Source organism: Thermobia domestica, chromosome 5 (assembly GCF_964235325.1).
Source record: "Thermobia domestica chromosome 5, izTheDome1.hap1.1, whole genome shotgun sequence".
Taxonomy (NCBI): Eukaryota; Metazoa; Arthropoda; class Insecta; order Zygentoma; family Lepismatidae; genus Thermobia; species Thermobia domestica.
Window position 1 is genome coordinate 311,272,502 of NC_137458.1, and position 14,514 is coordinate 311,287,015.

The 14,514-nt window shown below is 37.9% G+C and overlaps 1 protein-coding gene across 1 annotated transcript in view; it reads right to left on the reverse strand.

Moving 5' to 3' along the window:
• The window catches only part of LOC145686782 (sperm-tail PG-rich repeat-containing protein 2-like), a 279,330-nt gene that overhangs the window by 183,731 nt on the left and 81,085 nt on the right, over positions 1-14,514 (reverse strand). The window contains exon 8 of the mRNA XM_081760440.1: positions 3,507-3,663. Coding sequence (XP_081616566.1) covers positions 3,507-3,663 — 157 coding nt within the window. The remainder of the gene's footprint in view (positions 1-3,506; positions 3,664-14,514) is intronic.

Below are 14,514 nucleotides of genomic sequence, written 5' to 3' on the forward strand. Positions count from 1 at the left end.
GATACTTCCGGTTGATGTGGAAAGTTGAAATTTGGCATGATTGTAGCTTTCCGACATTAACCGACACGAAAATTGCCTAAAGTGAATATTTTTAATTTTTAAGGGTACTTAAGGAGGATGAAGGAATTCCCATGTTATTTAAATGGACGTTTTCTTAGGATACAAAATATTATCTTTAGATAGTAAAAATAGGAAAACAAACTTGAAATTCGGTGGAATTGTGGCTTTAAGAGGTATGAGGACGTAGGCCTAGCAAAGGCGGGGGTGTGGTGGCGAAGCCCCCAGCTAGCCAAAGGCTAGTTTCAGTATGAAACCGGTTGAGAATGCTCCAATAGCATTGCCAGAAAAAAACTTAAAAAGAATTAATTTATCTTATTAATTTCTACAGGTTTTATACCAATTGTCCTATGTACTTTATTATTATACTTATTAATTCTTGTAATATATCTATCCATTTATAATTTCCTTGGGTACTAAATTTTTTCCATATGTTTTGGTTAAGAGTTCTGTTACAATGTTCTACGATATGTTGTTTTACGAAGACACATGCTCAAAATGGACGGCTCAAAATTGAAAAATTCGCAAAATATCGTCTGTCTATGACTTACGTTTCCCTAGATATGGCTTCCTAAATATCCCTAAATCCAAACTTTTTTTGGCCAATATCTCGAGAACAGTAAGAGTGACTCTAAAAATTCCATCACTTCTTTGAGGTAGTTTTTGATGTTCCATCGAACGGAGGGCTCAAAATTGAAAAATTCGCAAGTAACACACACAAACACACACACGCACACACACATAAATTCAGTAAGGAACTTTTTAAGTTCGTTGATAACCAGTATGTGGTATCTGAGACGATGCATATACACGTAAATAAATAATTATAAATAAATAAAGACGACGACTAATTGTACTTACCAGGGGCGGCTGCCTTGAGTTGTAAGATTATGCTATCGTTTCAAAGAAACTGTACAACATACTGTACCAAAATCGAATATTTTTCACGGAACTTATGGTTGGACTTCTTTAAATCGGGAGTAGTGGGGGTGAAGAATAAATTTTTCCTCTCATTTTTAACAGATTTTAATTCCATGCATTGTAGATGCTTGGCAACCATCAAAAAAAGTTTGCACCAAATTGGATCAAAATAGAAGGTACTCTTGGTTCTAATTTCTCGAATAATTTCTATTCTTTGTTCGCATTTCTCCATATTTTCTTTTCCTTTTATCAAAGCAGATTTGGAGTTGATATTTCTAATATTTCTAATACAGTAGCGGCTAAAATTAAGTAACCTAATCTAACCGAACCTTAGAAAACAGACGTATCAACTTTGCTATCCGTATGATATTCAGTGACTTGTACGATCCATACAGCCTGTGCGTATTATTTATTTATGACTTCTTTTACGTGGCGAAGTTAAGATTCTGCAGCCTTCTCCGAGCACTTAACCAAGTACATTTATTTATTTATTTATTTTAAAAAAAGCACCAATACATAGAAAATATTAATAATTACAAAAGAAAGTATTGAACCACATAAAAAAGAATATACTACTTAAGTAGAAAAATAGTAAAACACTTCAAAACAAAAATTGAAAATAATATACAATAGAGGAAACAAAATAACATAGAGAAACCTATATTGCATATAGCGGTACCAGAAGTATGAATATATAAGCTGTATAAGTTAACATAGGTCACCTATTGGTTGTGTGCTCATATATGGGTTATTAATACTCTGGTAAAACGAAGATGCCTCATGTGCTACCAGTATTCTTATCTTTACTTAAGAGAAAAGAATTTACAGATTTGTTAAAAAAAAATTGGCAACTATGGAAACGTTGTGTATTAATCGAGGTTATTCACGCGAGCAACGTTTTCCGTCCATATTAGATGTCTCAATTTTGTTACCCGTATGCTATGGTGTTAACTTAAACTAAAAATACAAATCGCTGAGCAAAACAACCTTTATTTAAGATACTAAATGTGTAACAGTTTCGCCAATTTGGCTTCATCAGACACTGTCAGTCTTTGATGAAGCCAATCTGTTTACTTAGTTTGCGACAATAAGACAGTTTCGCCAATTTGGCTTCATCTAAGACTGACAGTGTCTGATGAAGCCAAATTGGTGAAACTGTTACACATTTAGTATTTTTAAAAGCAACGTTTATTTTAAAATACTAAATGTAAGACAGTTTCGCCAATTTGGCTTCATCAAAGACTGACAGTGTCTGACGAAGCCAAATTGGTGAAACTGTTACACATTTAGTATTTTTAAAAGCAACGTTTATTTTAAAATACTAAATGTAAGACAGTTTCGCCAATTTGGCTTCATCAAAGACTGACAGTGTCTGACGAAGCCAAATTGGTGAAACTGTTACACATTTAGTATTTTTAAAAGCAACGTTTATTTTAAAATACTAAATGTAACACAGTTTCGCCAATTTGGCTTCATCTAAGACTGACAGTGTCTGATGAAGCCAAATTGGCGAAACTGTTACACATTTAGTATTTTTAAAAGCAACGTTTATTTTAAAATACTAAATGTAAGACAGTTTCGCCAATTTGGCTTCATCAAAGACTGACAGTGTCTGACGAAGCCAAATTGGTGAAACTGTTACACATTTAGTATTTTTAAAAGCAACGTTTATTTTAAAATACTAAATGTAAGACAGTTTCGCCAATTTGGCTTCATCAAAGACTGACAGTGTCTGACGAAGCCAAATTGGTGAAACTGTTACACATTTAGTATTTTTAAAAGCAACGTTTATTTTAAAATACTAAATGTAAGACAGTTTCGCCAATTTGGCTTCATCAAAGACTGACAGTGTCTGATGAAGCCAAATTGGTGAAACTGTTACACATTTAGTATTTTTAAAAGCAACGTTTATTTTAAAATACTAAATGTAAGACAGTTTCGCCAATTTGGCTTCATCAAAGACTAACAGTGTCTGACGAAGCCAAATTGGCGAAACTGTTACACATTTAGTATTTTTAAATAAACGTTACTTTGCTCAACGATTTGTATTTTTAGTGTCAGCTATTTAAGAGAGCAAAGTTAGTATGAACCAGTTAGTTATGGCGTCAGTTGCAAGACTCTATGCACTCTATAAGTATTATCCGTGCGAGCGACATGTTCTCTCCATCTGTAAGGTATCAATTTTCTTATGTATAAGATATCGCTTGTAGCTATTGTGAGGTACAGCGTTATGCTTGACACAAAATATTTCTTTTCTCTCAAACCTTTGTTTTTGAAAACGCTTAATCTCTCTCAACAAAAAAAGAAATAAAATTACCTTGAATAAAATTTTATAATAATAATAATAATAATAATAATAATAATAATAATAATAATAATAATAATAATAATAATAATAATTTAGAAAGATGAAAGCATATACTGGGATTGTCCGTTGAATCTGTAAGAGGAAAACCAATACAGTAAGTTTAGTTAATGTATATAAAATTATATTTTTGCATTCGTTGAGCAGTTTCAATATATCTTACCTGGTATCTCCGATTTTCGACTTTCCGGAAATCGAGGAGCATTTGCTAAAAATGGTGCGTCAATGTAACTGAAGGATTTCTTGGCATTTTCCACACACGAACGAAGGTCATCGTAGTCCGCCGGGCCGGGCATTCTTTTCAACTTTGTCGGAAATCTCTGGAAACAAACAGAAACATTAGTTGATTAACTTACACATTTTTGTCTTTAGGAGATCTGTATTTATAGGAGCATGTCTATCCATTTGAGCTTTAAACTTAATGAGTGTACTCTCTCGTTAAGCTCATGAGCCGAAACGAAAAACGTATTATCATTCTGGGAAACAAGTAAATCTTACATAAGGTTTATTGAGTGTATATGTTGTGATCTCCTGGCAATGTTTCTCCAGAGATCGAAGAAGTAAACTCTGTTGTGTTAATGTCATGATGCTGAAGTTGGAGTTCGGCGCCAAGAGTCACTTCTGCTTCATTTTTCATTATCCTGGATTTGGTCTTCATATGCTCATGGGTCCGCGTTGATTGAGTGGTAGAACGTTCACCTCTGGTGTGTAGGGTTCCTCGTTTGATCCCAGCTCGCACCAAATGAACTTTGTGGTGGACAAACACCGTATGCACGGGTTTTCTTGAGGTTCTCCCGTTTCCTTCTACTTCATTCATTACACCATTTCTCATCATCACCGTCTCCTTTAGCCTATCTGGCATAACCATGGGACATGCATCTTAATTTCATTTCAGGATTCAGGATTTAGATTTCAGGGCTTCTAGAGTGTACGGTCATTTAGCCCGTCATGTATGAGGTACGACGTCTCTCGGCGAGCACACTCTCCGGGTAAAGGGAAAAAAGGAAACGGCCTGGGACCTAAAAGTTTTTACATTTTTTCAACCGAATGCCCCTACCGGAAATCGAACCCGGGACTGCTCACACCAAAGGCGAGAGCGTTAGCAACTACGCTACACGGGGCTAATTTCACTTTTGTATATGCTCATCATAGACCCTATAGTGAGTTGATCTCTTTTGTTTGTTTCATGAAGCTTAGCGTCCCTTTTCAGGATCAATGGTTTTCGATTTAGAGTTTTCAGGTGGAATCTGAGCCACGCCGTTCAATATTCTCCAACCTGCAACTTAACTCCTAACCACGTACTCCAAAGGCGCACGCGCTTGCCACTAGACCAGCTGGTTGAGTTGTGTTGATATCTTTGCTGGTGCAGATGAATGGTCTCATCTCTCGTTTACTTTCTGAAAGACCAACGTTGGTTTCTGGATATGCGGATGTGTTTAGGATAGCTAGCCGATTTTTCAAACCTTTCATTATTGGCTTTTGCTGTTATTTGGTATACTAAGATAAAACTGGACAGTATGATTTCATGCAGAGGATAGTGAATCAACTAAGACACATTTATACGAGGGTCATCCACAAAATAAAACACTCAATATTTATTTAAAAATAACACACAATAGAAAATGAAACACACAATATTTATTGAAAAAAACAATTGTGTTATATACATGAAGCTTCCCTCACTTGTCTACATAATTACCACCTTCATTTAAACATTTGTCGTATCTGTTTATGAGCTTCAGAACTCCCATGTTATAGTCTTGTGCAGCCGACTGTGAAGTAAAGAGTCTTATTGGATTTCTGAAAATGCTCAAAAGGTGAAACTGTTGAAATTTACCAGCAACTGAAAGGATTCTATGGTGATAATGTAAGCAACGAAAGAAATTTATGAAAATGGTATGAAATGTTCGACAATAGACGAACAAATGTGCATGATGAAACTCGATCTGGATACCCAACACTCATCACAGAAGACTTCAAGACTGCAGCAGTGAACAACAGAATCTTGCAAGACAGGCACGTAACTCTCAATGAATTGCACATTGTATTTCCAGAAATTTCTCGTTCTTTGTTTGGTCAAACTGAGTCGCGACATTTCGAGCGACGAGTGTAGAGGGTACAAGTGTTCTAGAACTTTACCTCTTTTAGTTTTGTGTTATAAATCCATGTATTACACTGGTATAAAATAATGAATTCAGCCCTTTTTGTTTCAATTTGGTACTACTTTTCAGCCCACTCCAGAGCTAGGGCTGTGGCAACACTGTTCAGTAGACAACGTGCAGTGAAAGAAGGAGGTTTTGTTGCAGTTTACTCGTCCGCTATAACATTATAAGCTCCAATAGAAAAAAAGACATGTGTAGTGCGTGCAGTAATACGATTTCTGAGTGCGTAAAAATCTTTCAGCAGCTGCGATTCATCGTGAATTGTGTGGTGTTCACGAACCAAACATGGTGGATGAAAATGTGGTACGTCAATGGTGTCGCATGTTTAAAGATGGACGAACTGACGTACAGGATGCGGTGTCCCCCTCTAGTCTGCAATGAACTCGTCTGCACCTCTCCAAACACGTAAAAACAGTGGGTTGCGTCGAACTGCTTTGACAATGACAATGCGCTTCACAATATTGTTACCGAATGCCTTCATTCTCAGGTGGAAGATTTTTCTGCAAAAGGAATTTCAAACCTTGTAAAACGTTATGAAAAGTGCTTCAATTTGGTTGGTGAATATGTTGAAAGGTAATGTAATGTACGTTTATAATATGTATAATAAAAGTTCTACATCTGCGAGTGTACGTCATTGATAACCAAATGTTCTTTTTCTTTTGGAATTGCCCTCGTATTAGTATTATTTTTCTCGTCCTATTGTTGTGTTGACAATGCTGAGATTGACTGTATCCTCATCTTTTATGGTTTCGATGGTATTTCATAACTTTTTCTCGTGGGTTTTATTTGTTGAGATTAAGCATCCCTATTTAGCACCGAGGCTATATGAGACATTGATACACAATTTAAGGTGGAATCTGCACTACCGTAATGTAATCAATGATTTCTCTCTGGAAATAAAATTCGGTGGATTTCTCCATAGTAGCTGGGACCTAGTAGCTGGACTAATGGTGAGGGTTCTTTTGATTGCTCTTGTAGGTCTATCGAGCTCGTTCAGAGCCTGTATGTGCGGTACGGTATCCAATGCCCTTGAACGTTATTGATAGATGTGTTGTATCCGTTCTTGTGACCTTTCGAACGTCTGTAACAGATACGTAACTACATTGCGGATTAACTATATTTTTCTACTTCAAAGATGTCATTTAGGGATCCAGATTTGTGGCTCTCTCGTCTCGACTCGAAAAATGTGCTGTAAAAGTGATGTCTCGACTCGAAAAATGTATATTTCTCTATTGGAAGAGCCGTGTCTCGACTCGAATTTTGTCAGGAAAATCCTGTCTCGACTCGTGTCGTGCGTATCCCTAGTGTCTTTGCTATTAAAAGTGCAAGGATTTAAGTGAACAGTTATATTCAGTAAGATTAGATTAGCTAAAAATACAGAAAGATTGATATTGCACAGTGCATCGAATCAATTGAATATTTGCTATATTCTCGGCCACATTCTTCATGATAAAAGGTGTCCCATAGAGAACGCAAGTTTTGAAGTGCCCGCCATTTCAGTTTTAGTAAGTTGGCAGCACTGAACGTTACACGATTTTCATTTGTTTTCTTTGTGATTAGTAGTCATGGAATCATTTTCGCGGATCCCAAGAGCTTCGGATATCCTCTGATCTGATTGGCCGATACAGATACGACATCACGAGTCATGATATACATATAGCACAAAGTAAACACCAGCAGCTGTTGGCTCTCATGGCCGAGTGAGCTAGCGCAGCATGCTACTAAGGGAAGTCGTTTTTAGCGTGGGTTCAAACCCTGCCTAAGGAAAGTTTTTTTTATTTTTAAAATTTTGTATAACGCTTCTTTTGTTAAAATAATATTAAAAATAATATTCAGAAAGTGATTGAACGATTATTTCTCAAAATTTTCGATAAACTTCTTTCATTAAAATAAGTTTGCCCTTGTATTATACAGATCCATAGCAAAAGCAACACTAGTTAGTAGTAGTAGTAGTAATAGTAGGTGAGTCATCGGTACGTGGCCAATAAGAATGCTACTTCAGCCATGTTTTGGCTGAACCTCTTGGGATCGGAGAAAATGCGTCATGGAACGCCGAATAGCGCATGATCATCATGTTTTCTGTACAGGTAGGAATGGAACGCTTCACGATAGAACAGCGCGTTGTCATAGTGGAAACTTATTACAAACGTGGTAAATGGTCACAAACCCCGCAGAATGTTTGCTCAACGTAATTGCACCGATTAAGTCGACTGTCATGAGACTGATTGCTAAATTTGAGAAAACCGGTTTGGTTGTGGACATTAAACCCTCGGGGTGTCCTCGTGTTAGTCGCTCTGCGCAAAACATCGCCATCGTCATTGACAATGTCGCTGTTTCGTCATGAAACGCTCCATTCACGACCCGCTCGGGAGAGTAATACTCCCGAAAGTACGTTTTTTCGCGCGCTACTCTAGCCAGCTGTTTTACGCGCTATCCTAGTCAGTTGTTTTAAGTTGGTCACAAAATCTATATCATGGAGTACAAGGGGAACAAAACGAGCCTTATATCATGAAGTACAAGGGCAACAAAACGAGCCCTACGGGGCTTCTAACCCGTTCCTACTACTACTACTACTTATCTGCACAAAAGTAAGTAAATCACTTTTTTGAGTATTATTTTCGTATTATTTTAATTTAAAAAGTGTTATAAAAATGTAAAAAAAATTGTAAAAAAAACTTTCCTCGGGCCAGGTTTGAACTCACGCCAAAATAGACTTTCGTTACTGGCATATAGCACTAGCCCACTTTTTTTAAATATATTTATTGAACTGTAATAACTAGTACATCGCTAACACTGATGTTACCTTACATGAGACCAGTATACTATGGAAACTTACAAGATCACTTTGAGGAAATTAGCAAACACAGATGTTTCATGCAGATTGATCATAGGAAAAGTCTGATGAGCATATTTTAAGTATAAATAATATTCCTCCACTGTACACTTCGGCGTATAGGACATAGTATAATAGATAGTATGCCCGATAAGCCAATTAACGGCATTGAGTTTTGTATTGGGGTACCACACGTAGTCCGGAAAGGCAAGTATACGGCGGTCAAAATAGTTAGCTGGTTTACGACAGATCACTGCAAGTAATCCACATAAAGAGTTCCAGATGCGAGTCGTATCAGTGCACTCAGACACACGATGTAAAAGGGTATTCAGTCGACCGCAGTGCACACAAGTAGGAGATTCAGAACGATGAATAGTATGAAGTCGTTCATTGGTAGGGTGTAAGTCATGAATAAAAGACAACCAAACACTACGAATGTCCGAAGATAACATTTTGTTGTGCACATTTCGCCAGATCACATGCCAGTCATAGGTGGGAAACTTATGACAAATTCGGGGTACAGAATGACACATAACACTGGTGAGTAAAGTACCATACAACATTTTAGTGGACATGGTGCAAGCCTCGGGTAACGATGGCACATATGCCCATGCGGAAATGAGTTCCCGCACATATGCAGGGCAATGAGGAAAAAAGCGAATGTATGGCGGATTATTTTCAGTTAATGAAACCGTCCAGCACGATATCCATTGCGATGTGTGTGAGTCAGAATCCAGAAATAACTTCAATCCATTACGCATATAAAGAGCTTTGCATTTTTGTCTCACATTAGTAACTTGTAATCCGCCTGTAAAATAAGAGCAATAGGTAACATTTCGTGGGAGTCGAAAATAAAATCCACTCCACAGAAACCATCCTATGAGAGAGTCAATCTTCTTTGCGTAACACTCAGGCAGAGGAAAGATCTGAGCTGCATACCACACTTTAGAAAGAATGTAAGTATTAACAAACCAGGTGCGTTGGATCAAATTCAAGCTCCGACCTTTATTGTCTGCACTAAGTAGGCGTAAATTCTGAAGAATAGGGACCCAAATTATGTCTGTCATCACGTCAGTTCGAACTGTAAAGGTAATACCAAGTATTTTGACGTGGTCATTTATCAGATACTGGTGGTTAATAGAAAAGGGTGACGTGACCATGGAAGCATTATATAACAATAACGTCGATTTATTCACATTGATTTTTTCACCACTCACCTGCACGAAAGTCTGTAGACACTGTTCAATATGCGCAAACTGTTCATTCGTAGTGAAAAGGAGTATCACATCATCAGCGAAAGCTTGAACATTGATATTTTGAAAATCATGATTCACTGATGAGGGGATCGACATAAGATGGTAGAACAGAGGTTCAAGCGCCAAACTAAATAAATATACAGATAAAGCACATCCTTGTCTTACTCCACGACTTATGGAAAAGGGAGCTGTAAGATGGCCATTTATTTGCACACGGGAAGTGGCTGAAGAGTACAGTGCACGAATCAAGTCAATAAATGAATCAGGAAACTTGTAGGCTCGTAGAACAGTGTAGAGATAGTCATGGGATAAAAAGTCAAAAGCATTTTGGAAGTCCACTGATAATAAACATACAGGTATGCGCTTAAATTTAAAATATTCAGAGATGTCACGAATCTTGCTAAGAGCAGAAAACACATTCTTGGTGGGATGAATTGCTGCCTGGAAATCACTAATAATCTCGTGACAAACAAGTTTCAAGCGTCGTGCTAAAACTTTAGAGAAAAGTTTCATGTCAGTATTGAGTAACGTTATAGGACGGTAGTTCTGTATGGTCACCGGACAGTTCGTTTTAGGTATGAGAACAATGACACCTTGATTATCAATGAAATTGCGATTCCTTAAGAGCTCATTAAAATGGTGGCATAACTCCGCTCCAACAATATCCCAATAGGAGACATAGAATTCATAAATTAGTCCATCTGGACCGGGACTCTTGCGGTCTTTACATGTACTCAATGCTTCTCGGACTTCCGTCGAAGTAATGTCCGCCATTAATTGTTGGTGTACATCAGGAGACAGTTGGGGCATTGTCTCCGGGAAATATGTCTCTAGTGCAGTAGCATTGATTAAACCAGTACGATATAAGGAAGAAAAATGTTCATACACATGAGTCTTAAGATCATTAAGATCTGTAACTTCGCCAGCACCATCCACCGTAATAGCTTCAATGTAGTTCTGTTGACGTCGCTTCTGCGATTGAATATAGTGGTAAAAGGAGATGCGTTCAGATTTACAAAATGAGGCAGATGTGGAAGCCGTCTGATATCGTTCAAGAGCCCGAAGTTGTATGCGTGTAATCTGCGCTTTAACCCTATGAATATGACTGAGATTTTGAGGGCTGCTGGGTTGAGACCAGAGATAATTTAATACAGCGTAGTAATATTCTAATGTCTGATGAGTCTCGCGCTTAATTTCTTTTCCGTACCATTGGAAAAAACGTTTTATATTGGGTTTAACGTAAGAAGTCCACCATTCAGAAATAGTTGAAAAGTAACGTCGTTGACGTACCCAAAATTGCCAGCGTTGACGAAAATCATTCCTAATGGTAGCTGGATGGAGAAGTTGAGCATTTAATTTCCAGTAACTTCTACCATGCGTATGCGAGACACCTGTCGGAATTTTAAGAACACAATAAACGGCTGCATGGTCGCTAAATGAAACTGGACATATGTCCGTTTCAATTATATTTGAACAATGAGAAGACGTTATGTACCACCTATCTAATCTGGACATCATATGACTATTCTTAAAAGTAAATTTAGGCACCGTCCAATGATTCCACTACACATCCCTGAGCCGCAACTGTTGGATAAGGCGGGTAAAAGTGACACTCGGATGGAAGATGCCAGTGGTATCGATTTTTCGTTCCAGTACATTAAAGTCACCAGCCAGAATAATAGGATCACAATTATCTGGTAAAATCTGCACAATTTCCTCGTTATAAAAATGATCACGAGAACGCCTGTTAACTGTTCCAGAAATACCATAAACGTTCACAATATTAAATCCATCACAAAATAAACTGATACCACGGCCAGAGGGAAGTCGCTTAATGCGTTCTACGACAATACCCTTTTTGATTAAGATAGCAGTACCCCGATTGTTGGGTCCGATATTTACAATTGCATTGTACATTGGCAGAAAGTCAAAACATTCAAAGCGGACCTCTTGCAGAAGAATGATGTCGTAACCACTTTGCATAACAAAAGTTTTTAAACTATTTTGTTTCGCTGGATGGTGAATGCCAGCAATATTAATTGTACATAGACGGCGCACGTTAGGTCTAGTAGGAGACGGAGAACCTGCCATCAAGTTAATAAATACATAAAATAAGAAAGCAATCTGAAAAAATAACACCAAAAACTGGATAAGTTTTGCAAAAATACACCTCACTACAGAGGGGGGAGGGGAGAAATATTGCATCCAACTGAAACACAATCTCCACCACTCTTCCTGAAGTTTGAAAAGAAAGAAAAATAAAAACATAAATAGAAACAATCCGGTAAACATCACGTGAGAACTGTACTGCAGAGAAAGCAGAAAATAAAATATATGGCATAAGAACCAGAAGGCACGTGAACGGTGTTGACGAGAAGCTATACACAAGAACTTACGAAGCAGTAGTCTCTGTTTCACCACTCTGCTCACGAGACTCGCGTGTGGCAGAGAAGTTGTTACAAACCATGTCAGAGTCAAGGTCACCACCGCCGCTATGTGTTTCTGGGTCACTCACACTATCTTGGATGGCTTGGCTAACACTGTCTGTTTTATTTGAGAGCACTTTTCGTTTTTTACGTAACGATCGCCGTAGTTGATTTCCATGAGCACTAGTAAAGGGCAAATTAGATTCAGATGCATTTTCAAGAGTTGTGGCTGATTTCTTAGTAAGCTGAACATGAGAGGTAGACAATGGGACATCATCCTGCGACGTTGCCAGATTGGGCGGGGCAGTTTGTAGCACTGAGTTGGTCGAGGGGCACTGAATCGGGTCAACACAATCTTGTAAAGCCGTAGTACTTGGTTCAGGTTCTGTTATGACATCCTGACATAAAGTAGGAAATTCTGTAGGATCATGCACCAAAGGAGGGGGAGCTCGAGACACATCACGAACACTCGTGGAAACACTGGGCCGTAAAGAAGGAGACAGTGAGTTTAACGAGTAATGCGGGGTTTTCGGGAGATTACCAGTGGATAAAGCTGTCATACGAAGGTCACCCTGTTTGGGCTGAGGACGAGGTAACAGACGAGGTGGTATTGGGAAACAAGATGATCCGTACTCAAACAGCGGAAACAAGTATGAAGCTGTCCAGGATACACAATTGAAGCCTTATAACCCATGAAGTGGAGTTTAGAGGGTATATGTTTCCCCAATTCTATATAAACTGCGCGAACACCATTCAACACAGGATATTTTAAGTGAGTGCCCCACTTTTCATGTACTATTTGTTTAATTTCACCATATTCACGCAAGGTATCACGTACTACATCATCACTAAGTTCACACGGTAATTCAAAAATACGGACTTTAGTATAGTTAGTAGTAGCATCCAATATATTCACCACAGAGGAAATACCAGTCGAATGACGGAAGGGAACAGAGTCTGGCAAAGTACGTAAAGCTTGTTCAAAACTCAGAGCTGTATCCAGTTTAACATATACTCAGAAATCTTCGTTGTGTAATTGAATTGCAATCACTTTGTTCATCAGATCGGAAAAATTTTCACTTAACCATATGTGTATTTCAGCCGGTGACGGTCGTAATTGTCTGAAATTCTTGTCAAACTCAAATTTTAACGTATTTTGTCGAATGGTATTCATAGCTTAGCACTACTTGACACAATTTCCAGTAATTAACACCACTTTACAGTCCTAAGCACAGGACAAAAAAAATAAAGAAAAAAACAAAGGAAACGCAGGATATGCTTTCACTGAGCGCTCAAAAACACCTCCACACACCATGAGAACTCACGGTGAACTGCCCCACTCGGCCACGAGGACCGACAACAATCGTCTGAATTCTGCTATTTAAATGCAATGTGGCAAGACATAGATAACTTTAACCAATCAGAACTGTGTTTTTCGTTCCTACTTCCGGGAGCATTACTCTCCTGAGCTATACTTGCCGCGACCTTATCATGATAGCCGAGATACGCAGCTTCAATTCAGGCGACTCCGCGCACATTACATAGTTCCTCCCGTTACACAAGTAAAACATTACTTAGGAGATCAATTCAAAGAGCTAATTGAGTTCAAGTATATAAAAATGTCAATACAGAATCGATATTTAAAATAAATGATACTACATTTATTAGTAAAGGGTTATGAAAATGACGTCACGACTCAGAATCGGAAAGAGAGAAGGAAAGAAAGGAGTGAAAAGCCGGCAGCTAAGATGCGAGTATCTTGCAAGTGTTGCAAGATTATAAACTTGAAAAACCTTATAACAAAAGCAGAGGACCAGTAAAATTACTTAATTGGTCAATGTTAGAAACCGTCCACAATGGATAGGAAATGGCTTAATATTTTTATATGGTATATAAATTAAATAGAGTAACTACCCCGTAAGAAACTTCATTGCCTGCTGATAAATGAAACAAAAGAAATAACGGAACTCGCATGTAACTTCTGCAATTTTTGTGCAGAGAGTAACACTGCTCTGCCAAATATCGTCTTCGCGCGTGCGTTAGAGTGAGTACGTGGGTGTACTGAAACTGAAACCATGAAGAGTGTTAAGCGCGAAGTTGAAAATATGAATGAATCCGAATTATCATCTTCTCAGTATTATCGCAAACACGAGGAAGGGAAACCTCTTTAAAGTCAAGCAAAGCAAATTGCCAACAATTTGTACGCTCGACTAAGAGAAAAATATGCAGACACAACTATTGAAGAAATTGTTAATATGATTGTTGCCGGTTCGCTGTGGTTTACTCAGTGTCAATGTAGAGTTGTTGTGCTTTTAGAAAAAAAAATCGTATTTTTAATTTATTGTGTGGGAGGGTGGCTGCTCGTATGTTTCTGTTTATGATTGACCTTTTCCAGGTAGATATATGAGAATAACTTCATTTCTTATCCTTTCTTACCTTAATCAATTGAAATGAATAAGCAAAATAGTTTTCATGCTCTCGGGATTTAATTGTG